General features: G+C 40.5%; 1 protein-coding gene across 5 annotated transcripts in view; it reads left to right on the forward strand.

The window, feature by feature from the left end:
- The window catches only part of GPR107 (G protein-coupled receptor 107), an 80,284-nt gene that overhangs the window by 2,061 nt on the left and 50,770 nt on the right, over positions 1–27,453 (forward strand). For 3 of the 5 annotated variants that reach the window (XM_077851047.1, XM_077851048.1, XM_077851049.1), the window contains exon 2: positions 27,186–27,308. In XM_077851047.1, the coding sequence (XP_077707173.1) occupies positions 27,186–27,308 (123 nt within the window). Of the gene's footprint in view, positions 1–15,622; positions 15,853–18,921; positions 19,058–27,185; positions 27,309–27,453 lie in introns of all 5 variants that reach the window. The other 2 variants (XM_077851050.1, XM_077851051.1) reach the window with 2 other exon arrangements.

Genomic DNA, 27,453 nt, shown 5'->3' on the forward strand with positions numbered 1-27,453 from the left:
ATTGTACACCTAGACTGACAGAAGTAACATGAAGAAGTCACTAAGTACCATAAATATGTGTAGATCTGTTTAAAACCTTTTTATCATGGAGAATTTCAAACAGATACCAGTAGTAGACAGAATGAACTCCCATGTACCTGTCACCCAGCCTGAATAACCTTTATTAACCAGGGGCTGGTTCTGCACCATCCCCACATACAGTACTTCTGTCTTCACATTCTTTGTTTTTTATAATTAAAAGTGAATCTTTTCATTTTTTTTATTCACTCTTCTTGTTCCATACTACACTTTTCTTTCTTTTTTAATCTCTCCGCACGTGGGGCTTGAACTCACGACCCCAAAAATCAAGAGTTGTGTCGCACACTCTACTGATTGAACCAGTTAGACACTCCCCCATACTATACTTTTCATCATTCTTCTGGTTTTCCCAATTTTCTCAAATTCCTTTTTTTTTTTTTTTTTTAAGTAGGCCCCATGCCCAGCATCAAGCCCAACTTGGAGCTTGAACTCACGACCATTCCATACCTTTTTAAGACTACCTTACTGAGGTACAGTTTACATTTCATAAAATAAATCCTTTTTTAAGTATACAGCTCAGTGATTGTTAGTAAATTTGCTGAGTTGTGCAACTATCACCACAATCCAGCCATAGAACATTTTCATCACCACCAAAAGATCCCTTGTGCTGATTTGCAGTTAATTCCCATTCCCTTCCCCAGCCTCAGGCAACCTGTAATCAATCTCCTTTCTGACTCTATAGATTGCCCTTTCTGGATATTTCAGATAAATGGAATCACACAATATAAGGTCTTTTGTCTATAGCTTTTACTTAAATTTTTGAGGTTCATCCATGTGTACCATGTCTTCATAATTCATTCCTTTTTTATGGTTGAATATTATTCCATTGTATGGATAGACCACATCTTTTCTTGATTCACCAGTTGATGACATTTGAGTTTTTTCATTTTTTGTCCATTGTGAATAATACTGCTACAAACATTCACATGTGTGTTTTTGTGTAGACATGTATTCTCTAGTTTAGCCTGTTTGTCTGTCCTTTAATTGTTAATTGGATCCAGAGGCTTGATCATGTTCAGAATTGATTCTTTCGGCAAGACCACTTCATAGTTAGTGCGGTGTTCCTCCATTGAGAGGTGTGCTGATCGTCTTTCTTTTTGTCGCGTTTGTCCTGTTGATGTCCAATGCTTACATCTCTGTTTGTTAGTGTCTTTAGCCTTTCCAAGCTGCTACAACAGAATACCACAGATTGGGCAGCTAATAAACAGCATAAATTTATTTCTCAGACTTCTAGAGGCTGAGAAGTCCAAGATCAAGGTGCTGACTTTGTGGAGGGCCCTATTTGTGGTTCATAGCTGGTGTCTACTTGCTGTGCCCTTATGGTAGTTGTGGTGAAGGATCTCTGTGGGGTCTTCGTTACAAGAGCACTAATTCCATTCATGAAGGCTCAGGCCTTATGACATAAGTACCTCCCAGAGATCCCTACCTCCTAATATCATCATCTTTGGGGATTAGGATTTCAACATGAATTTTGGGGGAACACAAACATTCAGATCATAGCAATTAGGCATTTGATCCTTAATTGTGCTGTTTGCTGTCAAAGTATAGCACTGTCTTGATTAAAGTTATATGTTTTATCTTACAGTAGATTTTGTTATGTTTCTCAAATATGACACATGAGACAAAGGAAAAGTGTGTAAAGTAGAAACAAGTATTATTTCTTAGACACTCATATGCTCAGGAAAAATAGATAGTTTATATTAGTTATGATCCCTACCCAGATGCCATGCAGGCATGGAGGTTTCAGACCAGCAAAGAAAACAGATATGGCCCTCCATATTCTGAGTATAGACTTCCCTCTGTTGATGGGAGTTTTTCTCAGTATCTTAATACTTAATGACTTCAGAAACTTAAAATATGGAATGTAACAAAGCTTTTTCTGGATGATGGGTGGTTTCCATTCATTTAATCACTGTTTATTTTCTGATTCCTAACTTTGAATAAATGGTGTGTTTAAATGATCACTGATGTTGTTCTACTTTTTTTTTTTTTTTTTTTTTTTTTTGGAGAGAGGGAGTGCTTGCATGAGTGGGGTGGGAAAGTGCAGAGGGAGAGAGGGAAAGAGAGAATCCTAAACACGCTCCACACCCAGCGTGGAGCCCCATGCAGGGCTTAAGATCATAACCTAAAAAGCTGAAATGAAGACCCATTCAACTGACTGAGCCAACCAGGCACCCCACTGATGTTATTTTATTTTATTTTATTTTTTTAATTTTATTTATTTTATTTTATTTTTTTATTTTATTTATTTTATTTTATTTTATTTTTATTATTATTTTTAAAGATTATATTTATTTATTCATGAGAGACACACACACACAGAGGCAGAGACACAGGCAGAGGGAGAAGCAGGCTCCATGTAGGGATCTCCAGGATCAGGCCCTGGGCTGAAGGTGGCGCTAAACTGCTGAGCCACCCGGGCAGCCCTTATTAGTATTTTTTAAAGATTTTATTTATTTATTCATAAGAGACACAGAGAGAGAGAGGTAGAGACAGGCAGAGGGAGAAGCAGGCTCCATGCAGGGAGCCAGACGTGGGACTCGATCCCAGGTCTCCAGGATCATGCACTAAACCACTGAGCCACCCTGGCTGCCTTGATATTATTTTAATAGTCATTTTTAGATTCTTACTAATGGGATAAAAAGGGATAATCTGAGTTTTATGTTAGAGTTTGTCTGAATATAGTTTTTACATGTGAACTTTTATTTACAAATACAAAATATTTTGATTACTGATAATTTTAGCTTTCTGGTAGCTGCTGCATATGAGATGGTAGCAAGAGAGTTTTGCTAAACTTTGAGTGCTTTGGTTTAATTTGGACGTTTCTTGGGCTGAGTACATAATTTTATGGTAATCATCCACAAATTATAAACCATAGTCATAAATCAAAACTTTATACCAGCAGTTTAATATAGTTTAGGAAATTGCATGACTTTGGAATAGACAGATGTCAGTTGGAATCCTGACTTCCTTCCAAATAATGCTATAATTTTTAGAGTAGTCACATAAGACATCCTCTACACCAATGGGATCTAGATCAGAAGGTGTTAAGTGAAAAGGTGGATTAAAGCAGAAAGTTGCACAAAGAGTATGTACCTGAAATGTGTGTTTTTTTTTTTTAAGATTTATTTATTTATTCATGATAGAGAGAGAGAGAGAGAAAGAGAGGTAGAGACATAGGCAGAGGGAGAAACAGGCTCCATGCCAGGAGCCCGAGACAGGACTCCATCCCGGGACTCCATCCCCGGACTCCAGGATCACGCCCTGGGCCAAAGGCAGGCACAAAACCATGGAGCCACCCAGGGATCCCCTGAAATGTTTTGTTTTGACTTAAAACCTGTGTGTGTGTGTGTGTGTGTGTGTGTGTGTGTGTGTGTATGTTCATTGACTAACACGAATGATTTTAAGCTTACTAGATGATTTTGCAACATACGCCTTCTCTGGTCTTACTCATTCAGCAGATACTCATCAGGTGTCTTTTTTTTTTTTTTTTTTTTTTTTTTATTCATGAGAGACACACAGAGAGAGAGGCAGAGACATAGGCAGAGGGAGAAGCAGGCTCCATGCAGGAAGCCCGACATGGGTCTCGATCCTGGGACTCCAGGATCACACCCTGGGCCAGGTGCTAAACCGCTGAGCCACCCAGGGGTCCCTCATCAGGTGTCTTATATGCTGAGCAGGCACTCCTCTAAACACAGGCTGTGTCAGTGAAAAGGGCCGAGACCTTGTACACATGGAGCTTTCATTCTAGAGGTAATGGACAGTAAGTTCTGAAACACATGAACGCATAAGTAGTCTAAGATTGGGATGAATTGAAAAGGAAATAAAGCAGTATCAGGGTAAAGAGTGATGGAGTTGGAAGCCGTTCTTGATGGGTTTCTGAGAGGGCCTCTCTGAAGAGATTGTATTTGAGCAGAAACTTAAAGAATGAGGCAAGCATTTGAGGGTCTAGGGGAGAGAATTGCAGGCAGAGGAAGCAAAAGTGCAAAGGCCCCGAGTAGGACAGTCTTCATTTCATTTGTCTTGGAAACTAGGGGGAGACCTGTGTGGCTGGAGCAGAGTGTTCAGGGGTAGAGTGGAAGGCAGGAGGGGAAGATAAGGAGGTACACATGAGCCCAGGCCTGAGATATGTGTATTGTATTTTGTGCAAGGAGGAACGTGCCTTGGTTTTTGGCATAAGGGAGGAGTTCCGTGAAGAAGGGACATTAAAACAGACCTGGGAAGTGAATAAGAATATGCCAGGGAGGGACACCTGGCTCAGTGATTGAGCATCTGCCTTTTGCTCAGGGTGTGATCCCGGGGTCCTGGGATCAAATCTCACATCAGATTCCTTCTCCCTCTGCCTATGTCTCTCTCTTTCTCTGTGTCTCTCATGAATAAATGAATAAAATCTTAAAAAAAAAAAAAAGAATATGCCACGGTGAGGGGGAGTGTGGTTAGAGCGTGAGTAGAAGAGAAAGCATTAGATACCAGTGTTCAGGTGCTACTCTGATCCTCAGTTCTCTCATTTATAAAATAGGGATGATGCTTGTTCTCTCACAGGGTAGTTATAAGGCTTAGGTATAATTTATGTAAAAACATAGTATTGAGTAGTAGAACAAACTAAATAGTAGTTCATTCCTTCAACATTTATTAAATGGCTACTATGTGCTAGGCACTAGAAATGCAAAAGTGAGACAGGCACAGAAACAGGTAGTTGGGGCAGCCCTGGTAGCTCAGCGGTTTAGCGCCGCCTTCTGCCCAGACTGTGATCCTGGGGATCCAGGATCAAGTCCCACGTCCGGCTACCCACATGGAGCCTGCTTCTCCCTGTGCCTCTGCCTCTCTGTGTGTGTCTTTCACGATTAAATAAATAAAATCTAAAAAAAAAAGAAAAAAAAAAAAAGAATTAGTGCTGGGCAGCCCATGTGGCTCAGCGGTTTAGCTCCTGCCTTCAGCCCAGGGCATGATCCTGGAGTCCCGGGATCGAGTCCCACGTCAGGCTCCCTGCATGGAGCCTGCTTCTCCCTCTGTGTCTCTGCCTCTCTCTCTCTCTCTCTCTGTCTCTCATGAATAAATAAATAAATAAATAATTTAAAAATATATATCTTTAAAAAAAAAGAAAGAAATAGGTAGTTGTATTTTGGGGGCATTTTTTGTTGTTTGTTTTCTAAGTAAACTCGATGCCCAACATGGGGCTTGTACTCAAAACCCCAAGATCAAGAGTCCCATGCTCTACCGACTGAGCCAACCAGACAACCCTCTTTTGCATATTTTTAATTGGATTTTTTTATTATTATTGAGTTTTGACAGTTCTTTATATGTTCTAGATACTAGCTCTTTGTCAGATATGTGCTTTGTGCCCTGGAAACTAGGAGTTTTGATACAGCATAGTGTCTTTAACAGTCATGCCCTGGGACTGTGGGAGCACAGAATTCAGAACCTTTTCTGAGAGCTTAAGACAAGATTTCCTGTAGGAGGTAACATATGTGTTAAACCTCAAGAGTTTACATGTTAGGAAAAGGAATTAGCTAAGAGAAGCATGTGGAAAGAGATCGTCCAGAGTGGACAGCTTCATGAGCATGGCGGCAAGAAATAGTCTACTGTCGTGGTGTTGGTGTACAAAGTGAAGCGCAGAGGAGAAGAAATACGTAGAGGTAGGCCGTAATAGCATGTAAAGGCACTTTTGAGTCTGTAGCATTCAGGGAGCCACTGTAGTTTTTTTAGGTTGGCAGTGACTGATTTTACATTTCATTTCATTTTATTTTATTTTTTTAAGAGAGAGAGAATGTGAGAGTGGGGAGAAGGAGAGAGAGAATCCGAAGCAGGCTCCATGGTCAGTGCAGAGCCAGCATGGGGCTTATTCTCATGACCTTGAGATCATGACCTGAGCCAAAATCAAGAGTCAGACACTTACCCAGAGGAGCTGCCCAGGCACCCCTGAGTTTACATTTTAGATAGGTTTCTGTGGACGCTTGATCAGGGGGACAGGACTGGAAGCAAGGGATGAGCCAGTTATAGGTGGAGTCTGGGTGCAAGATTAGGGCCTAAAGTAGGGGGCACTGTGGAGGTGGGGGGGAGAGAAGAGGGTATAGACCACTAGCTGTTTTTGTTTTGTTTTTTTAAGATTTTATTTTTAAGTAATTTCTACCCCCCAACACAAGGCTTGAATTTACAACCCTGAGATTAAGAGTCATGCTCCACTGACTGAGCCAGCCAGGTACCCTGACCACTAGCTCTTTAGAATGTTAATAATGGACAGATGTAGAGGCGAAGGAAGGGGGTAGCATCCAGGTTGCTGGCAGATGTTGTAAAGGTGGATGCTGGTGCCACCACCTAGCAGACTATAGGAGGAAGACCAGGTAATACTGTTAACGTGACTTCAGATTTGGTAAGAGAATGCAGGAGCAAGATGCATATCTATCCCCAGATTGTAAATATATGTTCCCACTCTCCCACTCACATTCATGGTAAAAGGATTAAGTCTGGGGAGATGATTATCGAACTAGCATTTTTGCAGGATATGAAGGGCAGTTCCTGTGTTATTACCCATTATCAAAGCTGAATTACTCCTTTTCCTCCTATTAAACCAACAGAGTGAAGCACTGTAGCTTCGCTTGAGCACATGCTGCTCTTTAGTTAATTGGTAGCCAGAAGACAGCAGGTTTCCATTTTGTTTGGGCTTGAATAAATGAACATATGGATTGATCTGGGTCTTCTTCATTTTTCATAACCTTTCCTACCTTTTATGCACCGAAGTGGGATAGTTGATAGCACTTTGAAGGATATTTTAATACCAGTACTGGCCATTTGATCTAGAAAGAACTCCTGAGTGAACCTCAGTGTTCACTTTATTTATTTGTTTAAAAAATATTTTATTTACTTATTTGAGAGAGAGAGAGAGCACGCCAGAGAGATTAATCACAGAAGGACAGGGAGAGGAGAAGCAGACTCACTGCTGAGCAAAGAGCCCAATGCAGGGCTTGATCCCAGGACCCTGGATTATGACCTGAGCCAAAGGTAGAGATGCTTAACTGACTGAGCCACCCGGGTGTCCCTCAGTGTTCACTTTAAATGGTTCCTTACATAGACCTTTCAGGGTTTCATCTCTTTTAAGTACAACTATGTATCAAGCATCCAGTCTTCAGCATATGTGTATATAAGCACATCACAGGCCTTTTTTTAATGACTACCTTTTGGTGGCATATATGCCAATTTGCTTTCTTCTAAGAATAGTGCAGAAGAATCAAATATTTGATCACTAGAGTTTCTTAATAAGACAACCCTAGAAAATTCTAGTGATCGTTTTGTCTTTTTTCCATGTTTATTGCCCCTGCCCCTTCCACTAATGCTATTACACATTTTTGTTTCTTCTTTTTTTTCTCTCTCTTAGCGCACCCTCACATGTAGTTTACTACTTTTTTAACTAGTAGGAAAAATGTTGGGGTCAAAAAATATTGGCTGGACTAGCGAGTAGGTTTTCTTTTCCTTCAAGCTCTTTATTTTTTTTAATAGATAACTGATTTTTAAAAAAAAAAATTTTTTTATTGGAGTTCGATTTGCCAACGTATAGCCTATCACCCAGTGCTCATCCTGTCAAGTGCCCCCCTCCGTGCCCGTCACCCAGTCACCCCAACCCCCCGCCCACCTCCCTTTCCACTACCCCTTGTTCATTTACCAGAGTTAGGTGTCTCTCATGTTCTGTCACCCTCTCTGATATTTCCCACTCATTTTCTCTCCTTTCCCCTTTATGCCCTTTCACTAATTTTTGTATTCCCCAAATGAATGAGACCATATAATGTTGGTCCTTCTCCGATCGACTTATTTCACTCAGCATAATACCCTCCAGTTCCATCCATGTTGAAGCAAATGGTGGGAATTTGTCGTTTCTAATGGCTGAGTAATATTCCATTGTATACATAAACCACATCTTCTTTATCCATTCATCTTTCGATGGACACTGAGGCTCCTTCCACAGTTTGGCTATTGTGGACATTGCTGCTATAAACATTGGGGTGCAGGTATCCTGCCGTTTCACTGCATCTGTATCTTTGGGGTAAATCCCCAGCAGTGCAATTGCTATTTTTAATTCTTTGAGGAACCTCCACACAGTTTTCCAGAGTGGCTGTACCAGTTCACATTCCCACCAACAGTGCAAGTGCAAGAGGGTTCCCCTTTCTCCACATCCTCTCCAACATTTGTTTCCTGTCTTGTGAATTTTCCCCATTCTCACTGGTGTGAGGTGGTATCTCATTGTGGTTTTGATTTGTATTTCCCTGATGGCAAGTGATGCGGAGCATTTTCTCATGTGCTTGTTGGCCATGTGTATGTCTTCCTCTGTGAAATTTCTGTTCATGTCTTTTGCCCATTTCATGATTAGATTGTTTCTTTGCTGTTGAGTTTCATAAGTTCTTTATAGATCTCGGATACTAGCCCTTTATCGATAGGTCATTTCCAAATATCTTCTCCCATTCTGTAGGTTGTCTTTTAGTTTTGTTGACTGTTTCTTTTGCTGTGCAGAAGCTTTTTATCTTGATTAAGTCCCAATAATTCATTTTTGCTTTTGTTTCCCTTGCCTTCATAGATGTATCTTGCAAGAAGTTACTGTGGCTCAGTTCAAAAAAGGGTGTTGCCTGTGTTCTCCTCTAGGATTTTGATGGATTCTTGTCTCACATTTAGATCTTTCGTCCATTTTGAGTTTATCTTTGCTTCACCTCTGTAGTTGAAGGATAACATATGAGCTGGGTAATTAAGATCTAAAACACTTCAGTGTGAATGATTAGGAGGATGGGTATGTGTGTGTATGTATGTATACACACACACACACACACACACACTGCATTGACTAGTGTCCCTCCAAAATTAATATCTACCTGGGACCTCAGAATTTAGTCTTATTTGGAAATAGAGTGTTTGCAGAAGTAAGTAGTTAAGATTAGGTCATACTGGATTGGAATGGGCCCTACTTCCAATATACTGGTGTCCTTATAAGAGACACACACAGAGAAGGAAGGCCATGAGAAGACAGAAGCAGAGATTGGGGTAAGGCATTTGCATATCAAGAAGATCCAAGCATTGCCAGTAGCCACCAGAAGCTCAGAGGACAAGGGAGGATTTTTCCTTAGAGCCTTTACAGGGAGGACAGCCATGCCTACACCTTGACTTTGAACTTCTAGCCTCCAGAACTGTAAGAGTATAAATTTCTGCTGTTTTAAGCCACTCAGTCTGTGGGCATTGGGACAGCAGCCCTTGGAAACGAATGCAATATGTAATAACCTCATTTCAAAGCTCTACCTTCTGGGACACCTGGGTGACTCAGCGGTTGACCATCTGCCTTCGGCTCAGGGCATGATCCCGGGGTCCCAGGATCCAGTCCCATATCAGGATCCCCACAGAGAGCCTGCTTCTCCTTCTGCCTGTGTCTCTGTCTCTCTCTGTGTGTCTCTCATGAATAAATAAAACCTTAAAAAAAACAAAAACAAAGCTCTGCCTTCATAGCAATATGTTATCACTTTGTTTTTGAGTAATGACTTTTTTTATATTCTTTTATTGGGGTTTGATTTGCCAACATATAGTATAACACCCAGTGCTTATCCCATCAGGTGTCGTCCCCCTCAGTGCCCATCAACCAGTCACTATCCCCCTGCCCACCTCCCCTTCCACTACCCCTTGTTTGTTTCCCAGAGTTAGGAGAGTAATGACTTTTAGAGAACATCTTTAGCAATTTGATGTTGTGATGATCATAAGTAGATAAATCAAGTCCCTTTGCATGAATACTTGAAAACCACTACCACCTGATCAGGATCACACCAGCCTTATAATGGTGGATCTTACTTAAACCAGTGGTTTGGTTTGTAAGCCCTCCACCCCCAAAAAAAGGTATCTGAAAAGTTTTGGGAAATGAAGTCCTTTTTTTTTTTTTTTAAAAATATTTTATTTATTTACGATAGACACAGAGAGAGAGAGAGAGAGAGAGAGGCAGAGACACAGGCAGAGGGAGAAGCAGGCTCCATGCCGGGAGCCTGGTGTGGGACTCGATCCGGGGTCTCCAGGATCGTGCCTTGGGCCAAAGGCAGGCGCCAAACCGCTGAGCCACCCAGGGATCCCCAAGTTTTGGGAAATGAAGAGAGAATCTTCCTTATCCATGCTTTGCCTCTCTCAGGGTCATGGACCGTTAGCTGATCCATCTTGGTAAACCTCATACCCTTCCTAGGCAGCCTCCAAAACTGGTCATTATGTAAAATAAATATGGTTAGCTTTGTCCAGAGTATTGATCAGGGTAGTGTAGAAAAGGATGCAGGGACTCTTGGGTGGCTCAGTCAGTTAAACATTTAACTCTTGATTTCGGCTCTGGTTATGGTCTCAGGGTTGTAAGATCAAACCCCATGTCAGGCTCAGTGCTAAGAAATAGAGCCTTTTTAAGATTTTCTCTTTCTCTCCCTCTGCCACTGCCCCTTTCTCCCTCTGAAAAAGGAAAAGGGTACAGTGTGCTCCTGCAACAGCGTAAGGTCAAATCCCATATCTGGGCCTTGGGAGCATGGAAGACGACTTGGTCAAGGCAGCTAGCAGTTCATCCAAGGCAATGCAGAGTGAGACAGGAAGTGAGCTGGGTGAATGGGACACTGAGGTAGATGCTGTTGGTACATTCAGTGTTATTTTAAATCTTTCATCCCTGCTGCCAGAATTGTGGTATGTGAGGTTGCTGTGTGCAGAGTGGAGACCACTGGTCCAGGGACAGGTGTTCTGGGCTCACTTGGAAATGAGGTGTCCTGTAGAATATGTTATAAGTGGTGGTAATAGCTACTTGTTTATTAAAGTATCCAGTATAAGGTAGATATTGTGCTAAATATTGGATATTTTTATTTGTTAACTCTTTGTCAGCTCTTTGAAATAAATGTTATCCCTACTTTATGAATTAGGGAAACAGAGCTTGGGTTACAGAAGTGGGGGTGACAGCATTTGAGCCCAGGATCAGGGCTCCTTCCATCTTACCACTTGCACTGGGCAAGCAGCCCTCACTTGACTGTTACCAACGAGAGCCCTGATTGCCAGGACCCCAGACTTCTGTGTTTTGCATTTTCTTTCAGCTTCTAGTTTTTCTCTCATATGCTTAGCTGTCAGAATTTTGCTTTACACTTGATCTTAGCCAAAAGGCCGAGAAGCGATCAGAATTTTGCTTTATTGAGTAAATCTGACCTCATTCCTTTTATAAGTTGCTGTCTAAATACAGTGAGCTAAGAATTTGATTATTAAGCTTCATGAGGGAGTGTTTCCTATCATCAATAGTAGGCAGGCAGTGAATGGTAGATGGTAGTATTCTTGCTTTTCTCTGTTGTAGAGAAACTTGATTGTGGGTGTCTTTTGCTGAGAGACACGTTTGCTTACCTTTCGGATCTGATGTTTGGTTTGTTTTATTTATGTTTGTTTGTTTGTTTGTTTGTTTGTTTGAAGTAGGTCACAGGCTTAGATGCTATTAGAAACTAGGTAGATACAATGTGTGAGCTGGCTTCAGGAGACCCCAGGGAGCATGGCCAGCTGAGGAGCACATGTTTCTTCTGTAGGCGGCTGCTGCTGCTCCACTTTTGCTGCATTGGAATGTGGCCTAGACATACTGGATCTTATGGTTCTTTTTGTTGTTGTTCCTTCAAGAAACGTTAGAAATTCTGGCTTTTATATGCTATTAGCTAGCAACTAATTAAAATTAAAAAAAAATGTTGGCCAAATATAACACATTTTACAGGCCATACCATCTGTGGACTGCCAGTTGGTGAGCTGTTTAAAATGAAGTCACCAGGTAGGTGACCTTCAGCTAGCTCAGTTAAGTGTTACTGTATTTATTCTGTAAAGTTCAGTTTATGAGAACAACAAATTGAAGTATCATTACTCCACTTGTGTTTATATTTGAAAGCAACTTTAATGTGAAATTTTGGGAAAATTAAAGCAAAAGTATTCCTCATATTCTGATATTTAATCAGGAGAACAGGATTGTTCATGCAAAACAACTATTGTTAAATGAGGAGAAAAGAAGAAAATACACCAGAATAGTAATTGTCTTTAGGGGTTATGAGTGTTTGACCTTTTTTTGTTTTGTTTTTAAAGGTTTTATTTATTTATTTGACAGAGAACACAAGCAGGGGACCTGCAGGCAGAGGCAGAGGGAGAAGCAGACTCAGCTGAGCAGGGAGCCCCATGTGGGGCTCGATTCCAGGACTCTGGGATCATGACCTGAGAAGAAGGCAGACGCTTAACAGACTGAGCCACTAGGAGCCCCATATCAGTATTTTTTCCTATTTCATGTCCAGATCAGATCTTTCTTCTGGAGCTCTGGATAGTTAAATCCATCTGCCTATCCCAGCTTCTGCCCACTTGTCTTGTAACCACCTCTGCATGTTGGCAACCCACTTTTCCTTCCACTCCTTCACTCCCAAACTATATACTTTTCCTCCAGATGGTCTTTCCTTGGTAACTGGAATCACCAGCTACTCATTTTCTCAAGCCTGAAATCTCTCCATGACGGTCATCACTGAGTTCTGTGAATGTGTGTTCTAAGTAGCTCTCTCAGTCCATTCACTGCTCTCTTTTGTTACCACTGCTACCATTAGGTCAGGCCATCCTTCTACTTTATGGGCCAGTGTGATCTCCTAGCTGGTGTCCCAGCATTAGTCCACTTCATATTTGTCTTGTAGCTGGAGTGAGCTGTCTAAAAACCAAATCCAGTCACCTCACTGCCCTTTTAAGCCATCAGGGGCACCCTGTTCACACCTTAGGGGGGAGCTCACATTCTTAGCGAGACAGCCAGTCTTTCTGTGAGTTCCTCTCTTCTTGCATTGCTGATTCTTTCTTTAGTATCTCAGCTGGTAAGTGTACAGCTTGGTGAATTTTCTTATGATGGAACACCCCCATGTAACCAGCACCCAGGTCAAGAAACAGGATCTTACCAGCATTCCAGAAGCCCCCTGGCTCTCCCTTTTAGTCCCCAAAAGTCCTGAAATAGCCAACACAAATCTAAACAGAAGAGAGGGCTTGTCTTACTTGATTTCAGATCATAAAGCCATATGATACTGTAGTGGGAGTGAAACAGATCAATGGGACAGAGTAGGAAGTGCAGATAGAGACTTAGATCTTAATGAGATATTGATACATAATAGAGCTGACCTCACAGGACAGGTTGCTCTGAAATAGTCTTAGGACAACTGGCATTCCATATGGGAAGAAAAAAAGTAAATAGAGAACTACCTTACCCAAAAATATATTCCTAGGGACGCCTGGGTGGCTCAGCAGTTGAGCACCTGCCTTTGGCCCAGGACGTTATCCTGCAGTCCTGGGATCAAGTTCTGCATGGGTCTCCCTGCATGGAGCCTGCTTCTCTTTCTTCCTATGTGTCTGCCTCTCTTTCTGTGTTTCTCATGTAAATATTTTATTTATTTATTCATTCATTCATACATACATACATACATGAGACCAAAACGTGGAAACAACTCAAACTTTTAGAATAATGTATTAGTGTTTTATGGCCTTGAATAGAGAAGGATTTTTTTTTTTTTAAAGGTTAAAAATACTATCAGGAATAAAGATTGATAGGCTTTGTCCTTCAAGATTGAAAAACACTTCTATGGCAAAAGATACTACCCAGTTAAAAAAAAGAACGAGAAAAGACTGGGAAGGTACCTGTGACATAGAAGTCAAAGATTGAGAGGCAGAATATATAAAGAACATAAAAAGAAATCCAAAAGGAAAATGAGCATAGGCCATAAAAAAGGCATTTTGCAAAAGAAAACCTCAAATGCCTAATAAACAGATAAGGTGCTCAAACTTATGAAATATCAGGAAATGCAGCTGAACTAGTGTCAGCATGGATTTCTCTCAAGAGTAGGCAAAATGGAATGTCTGACATCAAGGTTCAGTGAGGATGTAAGGAAACTTTCTATACTTTGGAGGTCCATTTAGCAATTTCCAGTAAACTGAAGAGTGCACACTCTGTGTTCAGGATTTCCACATCTAGATGTATATACCCTTGATGTCCACACAAATATGCGTAAGATTTGTACAGGGGTGTTCATAACAGCACTGTTACAACGTGAGTGAAAATTACCTGAATGTACATGGATGGGGAAGTGGATATACAGATCTTTCTTGACTCATAATCGAGTCCTGATAAACCCATTGTAAGTTGAAAATGTCACAGGTTGACTGCATTTAATACATCTAACCTACCAAACATCATAGCTTAGCTTGGCCTACCTTAAACTCCTAGAACACTTAACATTTGCCTACATCTGGACAAAATCACCTTACACATAGTCTGTTTTGTTATGAAGTGCTGAACATCTCATGTAGCGTGTTGAATACTGTACTCAAAGTGGCAAACAGAATGGTTGTCTGTGTAGGGGTTGGTTACCATTGTGATTGCAGGGATGCCTGAGAGCGACAGCTTGCTTCCACTGCCCAGCATCATGGGAGAGGATCATGTATACCTCTAGCCTGGGAAAAGAGCCAAATTCAAAAATTCGAAGTAACGGTTTCTACTGAATGTGTATAGGCTAAAAAATTATAATTTGAACCATAAGTTGGAACTGTCCATATTGTGATGTACATGTGGTGGAATACAAGCAGGTAAAATGTGGAACTAGAGCATGCTAAATGTATCAACACAGGAAGGTCCTCAAAAAATATGTCTGAAAATGAAAGTTACAGAAGTATTTATACATCATGACACAGTTTATCCAAAGTTTTAGAACACACAATGATACTATATGATATTTATGGTTATGGATATATCTAGTAAAAGTATTTTTAAAAGGAAAAATAGGAAAGCACCTAACCAATTCATGAGTGAAAAGGGGTGTGGGAGATCAGGGTTCAATAGAGAGGTACAGAGGCACTTAATTCTTTGTCACCAGTGTTTTATTTCTTCCCTCCCTCCCTTCCTGTGGATCTGAAGCAACTATAATATAGACATTTAGTAAGTTTGGAGGGTGGGTAAATGGATATGTGTTGTTACTCCTTTTACTTTTGTACAACTGGGAGGATGGTGAGCCTCCTGAAGCCAGGGGCTGGCTGGCTTATCTGGCTGTCCATTTGATGCATGGTGCCCAACACATGGTAGGAGTTTGGCAGGTGTATGTTGAATGAGGGGTTGAATACATTTCTGTGTCCTAGTTTTTCCTCAAATGATCGCTTACTACTGGAAAAGGTATTGTTGCCATGTTTGTAAAAATAGAAATTCTCGGGGATCCCTGGGTGGCTCAGCGGTTTTGCGCCTGTCTTTGGCCCAGGGCAGGATCCTAGAGCCCCAGGATCGAGTTCCACGTCGGGCTCCTGGCATGGAGCCTTTCTCTCCTTCTGCCTGTGTCTCTGCCTCTCTCTCTCTCTCTCTGTCTGTCATAAATAAATAAAATATTAAAAAAAAATTCTCTGAATCTGGGTAGTGGGCTTGTGAGTGCCCATTAACATGACTAATCTTGTTATGGATGCCACCATATAGCAAGACTATACGTTGTGGCTCTGCTTATACCTTTCTAACTAACATATGTTTTTTACAATTTTATTATTTTTTTTTTTTTAGTAATCCCTGCACCCAACGTGGGGCTCAAACTCAGGACCCCGTGATCAAGAGTTGCATGCTCTATGGACTGAGCCAGCAAGGCACCTCTGTTGTTTATAATTTTTAAAAGTTACATTTGATTGTAAAAACTATTGTAAATCTCACTGTCAGAAGTCAAAAATGATTTTGTGAATATAATACTTCATTTTTAGAGGCATAGCTGGTAGAAAACCAAAAAGTATTTTGATTGGGTAAGTATAAATGAGAACATGAGTTTCAGTTACCTTTCATAAAGCATTTGAAAGAATGAAATAGTATTTAGTGTGTGAAAGGTGACTTTTTGCTGATCCAAAAGCCCGCCTAAGAGGGCCACAGGCATGTTGAAGGGTCCTTTGTGCTCCCTATTCCCTGGTTGGGTTGGTATGTCATTTTTCTACAGAACTTTAATGATCTTCAGATGCACATTCCCCACTTAACAGGTTTCTTTCTTTTTTTGGCGTCAGCACACTTATAAAATCTAAGATCAGGTTTTGGGCAGAGCTCTTCAGTGACTTCTAAGCCAAAGTCCAGCCATACTAGCTTCTTGTCCTCAGGCTACCGAGCTTGGTGCTGTGGCCTGAAGCACCCTTCCCCCTGAGGTCTTCGTGGCCCATGCCCACTCTGTCTTTTCTCTGCTCAGAGGGACTCCTCAGAGATGTTCTCCAGGACAGTTCCCCTCTAAGTGGCTGAATGGTCCAGCCTCCCCCTCCTCTCCTCTCCCTCCCCTGCACTGCCTCCCCTTCCCACTTTCCCTCCCTTGCTCTGTCTGATTCTCTGCAGCACTCCTTGGCCACTCCTTTTTACTGTGTTTGTGTTCCTATATCCTTTCTCTATTAGAATACAAAGTCACCAAGGCAGGACTTTTTTTTCCACCTTACTTAGTGCTCATTCTCAAAATCTAGAGCAGTGCCTGTGGGTACTCATTGTAAATACTTGTTGAATGAATGTACCTGTCTTTTTTTGTTTGTTATCTTACAGGCTTTCTTTTTTTTTTTTTTTTTAAAGTAGGCTCCCTGCCAAATATGGGGCTTAAATTCATGACCCTGAGATTAGGTATTGTCTGCTCTACCAGCTAAGCCAGCCAGGCACCCCTCTCTCTCTCTTTTTTTTTTTAAGATTTTATTTATTTATTCATGAGAGACACAGAGAGAGGCAGAGACACTGGCAGGGGCAGACAAGGCATTTTGGGAGAAAGCAGGCTCCATGCAGGGATCCCGATGTGGGACTTGATCCCGGGTCTCCTGGATCACACCCCGGGCCGCAGGCGGCGCCAAACCGCTGCGACACCGGGGCTGCCCCCACCCCTCTCTTTTTATTGAGGTATTTTAAAAGATTTTATTTATTTATTAGAGAGCAAGAACAATGGGAGTGGGAGAGAGCCATCAGGAGTTGGTGGGGGGAGGGGCCGAGGGAGAGGGAGAAGCAGACTGCTGAATAGGGAGCCTGACAGGAGAAGCCTGATGTGGGGACTCTGATGCCGGACTCCATCCCAGGACCCTGGGATCATGATCTGAGCCAAAGGCACATGTTTAAAGGATTGAGCCACCCAGGAACCCCAGGCACCCCTCTTTTGCAGAATTTTTTATTTTTTATTTTATTTTTATTTATTTTTTATTTATTTATTTTTTTTTTGTGATAATCACACAAAGAGAGAGAGAGAGAGGCAGAGACACAGGCAGAGGGAGAAGCAGGCTCCATGCACCAGGAGCCCGACGTGGGATTCGATCCCGGGTCTCCAAGATCGCGCCCTGGGCCAAAGGCAGGCGCTAAACCGCTGCGCCACCCAGGGATCCCTGCAGACATTTTTTAAATGTTGGTATGACGGGCCTGCCTACATCCTTTTTTTTTTTAACCACTACACTGATACTCCATTATAAGGAAGACTCGTAATTTATAAAAATCATTTTTTGTTTATAGAAATTTATATTGCATTTTATTGATTTTAGTAATTCTGAACAGCTGCTGTGACTATTCTTGTACATATATCTTTGTGTATCAGCTCTAGTACTTTTGTGGTGTAGATTCCTAGGCATGGGATTCCTTTAAATAGAAGGTACCAAATAGCCTATATCTACATTCTGTCAGTTCACACTTCCACATGTAGTGTATAAGAGTGTTCAGCGTTCATTTACCCACATATTCACAACACACCACACTACGTTTTAATAACTTCTACTAACCAGATAGGAGAAAGGTGACAAACATCTTGTTTTAAGTTAACTATTGGTGAGGTCAAATCTCCACAAGTTTATTGTATTTTAATTCAGATTTTCTTTGTAAATCAGAAATTTTAAGAGAACTTATTTCAATAAGAATTTACTCCTAAATGCTTATAACACATTTGTGGTGGTAAAAATAAAGTTGCATGCAAACAAAATAGGAAAAAGAGGGGGAAAATGCATCCATGATGATGACCTGAAACTGTAACACTTTAAACATACTTTTTGGGTAAAATTTTGGTGTAGAATTTTGATCCTCTTAAGATGAAGTTTTAATTTTACAAATAGTTTATTGAAGATAAAGACAAACTTTTCAGAAAAATCTGAAATCAGAATAATCTGCTGGTGCCTTTCCTCTAATTGGATCCTCTGTAATAAGTTAATTATATATTAATTCAGATTGTTTCAGCAGCAGCAGCAGCAGCAAACTGATGCTTATTTCCTTGTTTGGATTAGCACTTCTGAGACTAATTGTGTTTCCACTGATTTCAGATAATATAAGTCTGCAAGTTTTTACCAGTAACCATATAAATATGTACCTGGGAATAGTCCTGTATTTTATGTTCCTGTAAACTTGACTTCTCATGGATGAGCAATCTTGTTTAATTAACCTGATAAGCAGTTTATTTTGGCTAAGAGCATAGCATGTGATTATGGTTATTTTTTCTAAGATGCTCTTATCAGTTATACACAGAAATATATTTTTTTAATATTTTATTTGTTCATGAGAGACACAGAATGAGAGAGAGGCAGACACAGGTAGAGGGAGAAACCGGGCTCATGCAGGGAGCCCGACGTAGGACTTCATCCCAGGTCTCCAGGATCATGCCCTGGGCTGAAGGCAGCGCTAAACCACTGGGCCACCCGGGCTGCCCCGCAAAAATATTAATAGATGATAGAGCATCAGAGATTTGAGTCTATTTAGAATAAGATCCCATTTAGATGAGATTGTGGGTGGGGGGCAGTATAGAGGATCAAAGTGGACCATGAGTTGGTGGTTTGAAATTTTCTACAGTAAAAAAAAATTTTTTTTTTAAGATTTTATTTATTTATTCATGAAAGACACACAGAAAGAGGCAGAGACACAGGCAGCGGGAGAAGCAGGCTCCCTGCGGGGAGCCTGATGTGAGACTCAACCTGAGGACCCCGGGATCATGCCCTGGGCCGAAGGCAGATGCTCCAGCCACCCAGGCCTAAGGTAAAATTTTAAAACAAAAGATAAACTCTCTATTTTGGTGGTAAAGAGTATGAGGTGGCTAAAAACACATGTTTGGGGCTTAAATAAACCTGAGTTAGTATACTGGCTTTGTCAACTACTAATGTTAGGATTTTAAGCAAGTTTTACCACTCCGAGCCTGTTTTCTCATCTATAAAATGGGCACAATAACACCTACCTCGTAGTGTTGTAGTAAGACTAAGTGGTGGTAGATAAAGCTCTTAGCACAGTACTGGCTACAAGATCAACTGTTTGCAATCTGAAATCTTTGGAGAGACAGACAAACATTACTGCTGTGTCAGTGCTAATGGAAATAATACTGGGGCACCTGGCTGGCTTAGTTGGTGGATCATGTAATTCTTGATCTTGGGGTTTTGAGTTCAAGCCCCACGTAGGATGTAGAGATTACATTAAAAAAATCTTAAAAGAAATAATAAGGTGATTGTTGAAAATGTAATTAAATCTTCATTGCTTGTGTCTGATATTGGCATTCTAACCCTACTCTGGCACCCCCTTCTTGCCTATGTCTCCTTTTGCTTTGTCACCCTGTCTTCCAGAAACTGACCTCGCTGCTCTTTCTAGGAGGGAGAAATTTGAGTGCTGAGGATTCTCTCTCACTCCTACCCCATTTCTAGATGTTGGTTGGAGTGCTCTGGCATAGGAGGTACAGACAGAATAGATGGGGCATTTGTCCCAGAATGCCCAATCTCTTTGGCTTCCACGGTGGAAGGAGAGGCTTCTATATTCCTGTTCAGTCAGGACTGACTATTGGCAATTTTTTTTTTGGTACTGAGTTATTTTTCACTTTTGGGGCCTCAGCCATTAGTGGTGTTTTGTAAATATTGGTTTACTTACACTGAATTGAATCAAATACAGTTGAAGGAGCAATTATGTATGACCTTCCTAGTTCCTTCTAGTTTCAAAATTTCTGTTTCTATGATTTATAAAGCGAAATAGGGTTTGTAGTTGGTTCCATACATATCTTATTTGATATGATAGCTTAAAATGGAGATGGTTATGTGAGGGTCTTGTATATAATCCTGGCAAATGAATATACTGAAAAATTTTTTGATTTTTTTAAAGTTATAAATACATGACCATTGTTAGGAATTTTATTTTTATTTTATTTTATTTTTATTTATTTATTCATGAGAGACAGAGAGAGAGAGAGAGAGAGGCAGAGACACAGGCAGAGGGAGAAGCAGGCTCCATGCAGGGAGCCCGACCTGGGACTCGATTCCGGCTCTCCAGGATCACACCCTGGGCTGAAGGTGGCGCTAAACCGCTGAGCCACCTGGGCTGCCCCAGGAATTTTAAAAATAGAGAAAAGTATAAAGAAAAATTGTTGCCTACATCCCATTGGTACTATTTTTTTTTAGGACTTTATTTATTCATGAGAGACAGAGAGAGACAGACAGACAGAGAGAGGGGCAGACATAGGCAGAGGGAGAAGCAGGCTCCACACAGGGAGCCCGATGTTGGACTTGATCCCGGGACTCTAGGATCACACCCTGGGCCAAAGACAGGCGCTAAACCGCTGAGCCACCCAGGGATCCCTGGTATTAATTTTTTCGTAGTTTGATGAATTTCTTTCAAATCTTTTATAAATAAATAAGTGTAAATAAATAAATATATATATATTTTTACAAATTTAGCTCTTACTGTAGTTAGTTTGGATTTTGCTCTTTGCATGTAATACAAAGAATTGGTTTCTTGAAGCCTAATTTTTTTTTTAAGATTTTATTTATTTATTCATAGACAAAGAGAGAGAGAGGGGCAGAGATACAGGCAGAGGGAGAAGCAGGCTCCACGCAGAGAGCCTGACGTGGGACTCGATCCTGCGTCTCCAGGATCACGCCCTGGGCTGCAGGCGGCGCTAAACCGCTGTGCCACCGGGGCTGCCCTTGAAGCGTAATTTTTGTATGTATTTAAGATGTATGTGGTGTTTTGATATACATTATAAAATTATTATCACAGTCAAGCCAGTTAACATATCTATCACCTCACATAGCAACCTTTGTGTGTATGTGTGTGAGAACAAGATTTACTCTCTCAGCAGATTTCAGGTGTACAATACAATATTAGTTCCCATGCTGTGCTCTGAACTTATCTGATACTTCATACCCTTTGACGAACATCTCCCCATTTCCCTCCACCCCCTGGCCCTTCATAACTACCATTCTGCTCTCTGCTTCTATGAATTCACCGTTTTTAGATTTCATGTGTAAATGACATCATGCAGTATTTGTCTTTCTGTGTCTAATGTATTCTACTTAACATGATGTCCTCCTGGTTTATCTATATTGTTGCAAATAACAAGATTTTATTCTTTTTAAAAGCTGAACAATAGTCCATTATGTGTGTATATGTACACATTTTCTTTATCCAATTTATCCTTGACAGCCACTTAGGTTGTTTCCCTACTTTGCAATTGTAAGTAAAATGCTGGGAGTGTAGCTATATCTCTTCAAGATTTTGATTTTATTTCCTTCAGATGTATACCTAGAAGTGGGATTGCTGGATTGTATGATAGTCCTATTTTTAATTTTTTAATGATGCTTTTTACTCTTTTCCATAATGACTGTTCCAGTTTCCATTTCTACCAATAGTGTGCAAGGATCTCCTCTTCTCTACATCTCATCAACATATGTTCCCTTTTGACTCTTTGATACTAGCCATTCTAACATGTATGATGTGATTTCTCACTGTGGTTTTAATTTTCATTTCCCTAATGATAGGTGATGTTGAGCACATTTTCATATACGTGTTGACCATTTGTATGTCTTTTGAGAAATGTCTATTGAGATCCTTTGCCCATTTTTTAATCAGGTTATTTGGGGTTGTTTTTGGGAGGGGTGGTTTTTTGTTTTGCTGTTGAATTGTTTGAGTTCCTTATGTATTTCAGATATTAGCCTCTTATCAGATACATGGTTTGCAAACACTGTTTTTCATTCCAAAAGCTTGTCTCTTCATTCTGTTGATTGTTTCCTTTCCTGTGCAGAAGCTATTTAGTTTGATGCAACCCTGTTTGTCTATTTTTGCTTTTGTTGCCTCTGCTTTCTTGGTTACCCCAAGAATCATTGACCATACCAGTGTCAAAGAGATTTTTTCTTATGTTTTCTTCTAGTAGTAGTTTTACAGTTTCAGGTCTTACGTTTACATTTTAGGTCTTTAATCCATTTTGAATTGATTTTTGTCCATGGAGTGAGAAAGGGTCCACTTTCATTGTTCTGTATGTGGAGATCTCATTTTCCCAATACCATTTACATTTTTCTCTCCCCATTGGGCAATCTTGGGACCTTTGTCAAAGATCAGTTGGACATAAATGTGTGGATTTATTTCTGGGCCATTTCTATTCTGTGTGTCTGTTTTTATGCCAGTACCATACTGTTTTGATCACTGTGGCTTTGTAATATATTTTGAAATCAGGCAGTGCAGTGCCTGTAGCTTTATTCTTTGTTCTATTCAAGATTGCTTTGGCTATTTGGGTTTTTTTTGTGGTTCCATTTGAATTTAGGATTCTTGGGGCAGCCTGGGTGGCTCAGTGGTTTGGCGCCACCTTCAGCCCAGGGCATAATCCTGGAGACCCAGGATCGAGTCCCACATCAGGCTCCATGCATGGGGCCTGCTTCTCTGCCTGTGTCTCTGCCTCTCTCTTTCTCTCTGTCTCTCAAGAATAAATAAATAAAATCTTTTTTAAAAAATGAATTTAGGATTCTTTTGCCTATTTCTGTGAAAAATGCCATTTGAATTTTGATAGGGATTACATTGAATATGTAAATTGCTTTGGATAGTAGGGACATTTTTACAATATTAATTCTAATCCATGAACACAGATTATCTTTCCATTTGTACTTTCAGTTTTTCTCATCATTGCTTTTGTAGTTTTCACTGTATAGATCTTTCTCTTCCTTGGCTAAACTTACTCCTAAGTATTTTATTGTTTTTAATGCTATCGTAATTTTTTTTTTTATTTCTCTCTCCGATACTTAGTTGTTGGTGTCTAGAGATGCCACTGATTTTTGTATGTTGATTTTATACACTGTAGCTTTAAAGAATTTGCCAATTTATTAGTTTTAACAGTTTCTGGCAGTCTTTCTTGTTTTCTATGTAAAATACATGCCATCTGTAAATATTGACAGTTGTACTGCTTCCTTTGCAATGTGGATGTGTCTTATTTCTTTTTCTTGCCTAATTCCTCTGGATAGGACTTCTAGTACTAGATTGAAATAGGTGTGTTGAGAGTGAGAGAACTTCTCTTGTTCCTCATTTTAGAGGAAAAGCTTTCAGCATTTCACCATTGAAGATGATGTTAGCTGTGTGTTTGTCCTATATGGCCTCTATTATACTGAGGTACATTCCTTCTATACCTAGTTTGTTGAGAGTCTCCATTATGAAAGGAAATTGTATTTTGTTGAATGCTTTTTCTGCATTTATTGAGATGATCATAGGATTTTTTTCCTTTCAATTTGTTAATCCTTGCATCCTAAGGGAAAATCTCATGTGATCATGGTGTATGACCCTTTCACATGCTGTTGAATTCAGTTTGGTGATATTTTGTTGAGGGGTGTTTCATCTGTACTTAATCAGGGATACTGGCCTGTAATGTTCGTTTTTTGTAGTGTCCTTATATGGCTTTGGTATCAGGATAATGCTGGCCTTGTGAAATGGGCTTGGACATGTTACCTTCTCTTCAGTATTTTGGAAGTTTGAGAGGGGTTCTTAATTTTGCCTTAACTGTCTTTCCTCTTTGATTACCGATTCAGTCTCCTTATTCACTATTAGTTCACATTTTCTCTTTCTTCATGAGTCAGTCTTGGGAGGTTGTATGTTTTTAGGAATTTGTGCATTTCTTCCAGGTTGTCCAACTTGAATTTAATGTTCTATCATGATTACTTTCATATGTTGGGAGAAGGTAGTGTGAAAGTGGCTTTTACATCAGATCAGTGTTGAAATTCCAGCTTCACCACTTATGGTCTACATTGTTTTGGGTAGTCATTTCACCCTTGAACTTGTGTCTGCATTCCTATCGTGGAGCTACCTCTGAATTAACCCTGGGCTGGATAAGGATGAGCTATCACAAGAAAGCCTGTTTCTCATTAGCTGTGGAAAATGTGAAGTTGTGCTGCAGTTATCAGTGTTCAAAATATTCTTCAAAAATGTGTTTTTAGTGGCATTATTTCATTAAGTGAAATGATAATATAGAAGTAAGAACAAACAATAAAGGAATGTAATGATTATATGGGAAGATCAACTGTTATAAGCTTGTAATTGAAACATTTCCCCCCAAAATGCCTGGAGAACACATTTTGCGGTAGACTAAATGAGTTAAGCAGTTTTTTTTTTTTTTTTTTTTTTAATTTTTTTTAAATTTTTTTATTTATTCATGATAGGCACACAGTGAGAGAGAGAGAGGCAGAGACACAGGCAGAGGGAGAAGCAGGCTCCATGCACCGGGAGCCTGACATGGGATTCGATCCCGGATCTCCAGGATCGCGCCCTGGGCCAAAGGCAGGCGCCAAACTGCTGCGCCACCCAGGGATCCCAGTTAGGCAGTTTTTAACAGGCTTCCATTTTGCTGCCCAGCTTCTAAATTCTGGTTAAATTAAAACAAGCATACTTGTAAAATTTGAACCTTTTTGTATAATGTACGGCTAAAAAAAATACTATTAGCTTATAACTCAGTGAATTTCTGCAGTATAAACACACTTATGCAACCAGCAACAAACAATTTTACCAAGCACTTCCAGAAGCTCGTTAAGCCACCCCCACCCCCCCAACCCCGCTAGTGACTGCAAGTCTCTTCCTCCCAAGAATCATCCTCATCCTAACTTCTGTCACCATAGATTATTTCCCCCTGCATTCGATTTGGTTATACCCATGGTGATACGGCTCGTTTTGCTTAGTATCATGTTGTGAAATTCATCCATGTTGTTGCATGTGGCAAGAATTTGTTCATTCTGTCTCTCCTGCTCTTCACATCTGGGAATTCTGTCAATGAAGCCAAAATGTCCTAAGGCATCCATCATCCATCATATGTAGTTGAATTGATTTTTCTCCTGTGCATCTAGGATGGTACTAGCCTTGTAGCATCTTTGGGAGAGTTTTGAACATAGTCAAATCATTTCTCTTAGAATCCTGAGAAAGGACATGAGCTGTAGCTTTTCTGGGTTTTGTGGTCTAGCAGCCCTCTTCTGCCTTTCGGGGGATAACTTCTATTATCTGCTTTTTTTTGTTCTCCCTGGGGGTTCTGGTGTACTGCCCACTACTCCATCCTACCAGGAAGCGGAAGTCCAGAAACATGCTTTAAATGCATAGCTGGATCCTGGGAAAATACAGGAAATTCCCAGGGGCCAAAAACCAAAGATGGCCAGGGTGCTGCAATCTCGGAGGGTAAAAGAATACAAGCCAGGGCTGCCCTGAGGCACTGTGGAAACTTGGCCTCTAGAGCCTCAAAGTATGAGTGGGTGGCTAGGAGCAGGCACCAAACAAAGCCTTGGATGGGGTGGGGGGATGATGGAGCTATGTCCCTCTCCATAGCCCCTAATCTTATAGGACTCTCAGAGCTATATTCCTTGAATAGAAGAGTGGGCTAGAAAACATAACCCTCCTAATGGCTAAAAAATGTGTTTTAGCTCTGTAGAGGGTTAGAGTTTATGATTTTTCTGCCAAAGATCTGATCTACAGCCTCTCTTTGGAGGTCTTTGGGATTTGCAATTAGACTCCCTCTGAAGTCCAGGAGATCCAAGTCTAGAAGGAGAAAATTACCACTGAACCAAAGATACATACAACCTGCTGGCAAAGCCAGCAGAGACAACTGAAAAGCAGAACTAGAGCCTCCAGAGCATCTCGACATGTTGTCAAATAACTATATTTAAAATCAAAAGAAACAAAGGGTAGAATTTAAAAATATGAGCAAGATACAAACGGTAGCAAAAATGACTATGCAGATTTGAGAAAGAACCAAATATAGGTTTTGGAAAAGTGCTTAGTTTGGGGCCTGGCATTTAGGAGCTACTTAATAACTGTTAGCTTATTGTGGCCTTACTGAAGGTGCTCTCATTTAGGCAAATGATTCTCTATATAAAACTCATGACTTGGGGTGCTGGGGTGGCTTGGTCGGTTAAGCATTTGCCTTCAGCTCAGGTCAAGATCCCAGGATTCTGGGATTGAGCCCCACTTTGGACTCCCTGCTCAGCGGGGAGTCTCCTTCTCCCTCTCCCTCCCTACTACCCCTCATCCTGCTCATTTTCTTTCTCTCTCAAATGAATAAATAAAATCTTAAAAATAAAAATAAAACTCATTACTTTACACAGTAGGAAGTGTCTTGGTGGAGCTTCTACTTGAGAAGTATTCACTAATACTATTGTTCTGTTGGCCTTAAAATTTATTGACTTAGTTGATATTGGACTCACAGCTTTGAGGCAGTTTCAAAAGCAAATGTGGTAGGCATTTGCCCACATGGTCAGTTTCAGCATATCTCAGGGTTATCCTATGTCCGAGAGATCTGTCTCCACCTGGCTAATTCCTGGATTCCTTTTGTATAAGGCTTTGTTTCCTGCAAACCCATCATATGTGATGTCATTTTTAGATGCAAATGTAGAAAAAATTATAGGTTAGAAAAGTAACATCAGGTATCCCTCATCATCCTTCAATGGGAGGAGCCAGGTACATAAAACTCATAAGACGTTTATGAAAACGAGTATAGTTTTGGGGCAGCTTTGTCCTCTTCTCCTCTCACCCCCCAACATGTTTTGAGTGCCTCCTGGATGCTAGGCCTGTGCCAACAGGAAGCTTGTGAGGATGACGAAAACATTGTTCCTCCTTCCCTGAAATTCACACCTTGACCACCAAGTCTGCTCCTTACACATGCATATGAATGAATTGAATCTATTATGTGCTTCTTTCTGCAAAACTCTTGATATCTTACGAATTTCTAATAAGTCTTCAGCTTTTGGAGCAAGATAAAGTGTATATATATTGTATATATTGCCAAGCATATGACAACAGTAACTAGCTAGCTAGATACTGTGGTTTTTCAAGCAAATAAATAGGTTCAATAATCAAGTTAACTTTTCCATTACTAATTCCACCACTTCAAATCTTTTAGGATGATGTGAGGCATAAAGTTCATCTGAACACCTTTGGATTCTTCAAGGATGGCTACATGGTGGTTAACGTCAGTAGCCTTTCAGTCAATGAACCTGTAGGAGCCACAGACAAGGACACAACTGTAAGTGCCTTCCCAGGAGGTCAAGGGCTTTATCCTTTTCTGTTGATTAGATGAGAGCTTCACCCCACACTTAAATATGAAGTCTCAGAATATGGAGAAAATTAAACTTGTGAATAGGCATCAGATAGTTTTACTTTAAACACAG

The sequence above is a fragment of the Canis aureus genome, chromosome 16, assembly GCF_053574225.1.
Source record: "Canis aureus isolate CA01 chromosome 16, VMU_Caureus_v.1.0, whole genome shotgun sequence".
Lineage (NCBI taxonomy): Eukaryota > Metazoa > Chordata > Mammalia > Carnivora > Canidae > Canis > Canis aureus.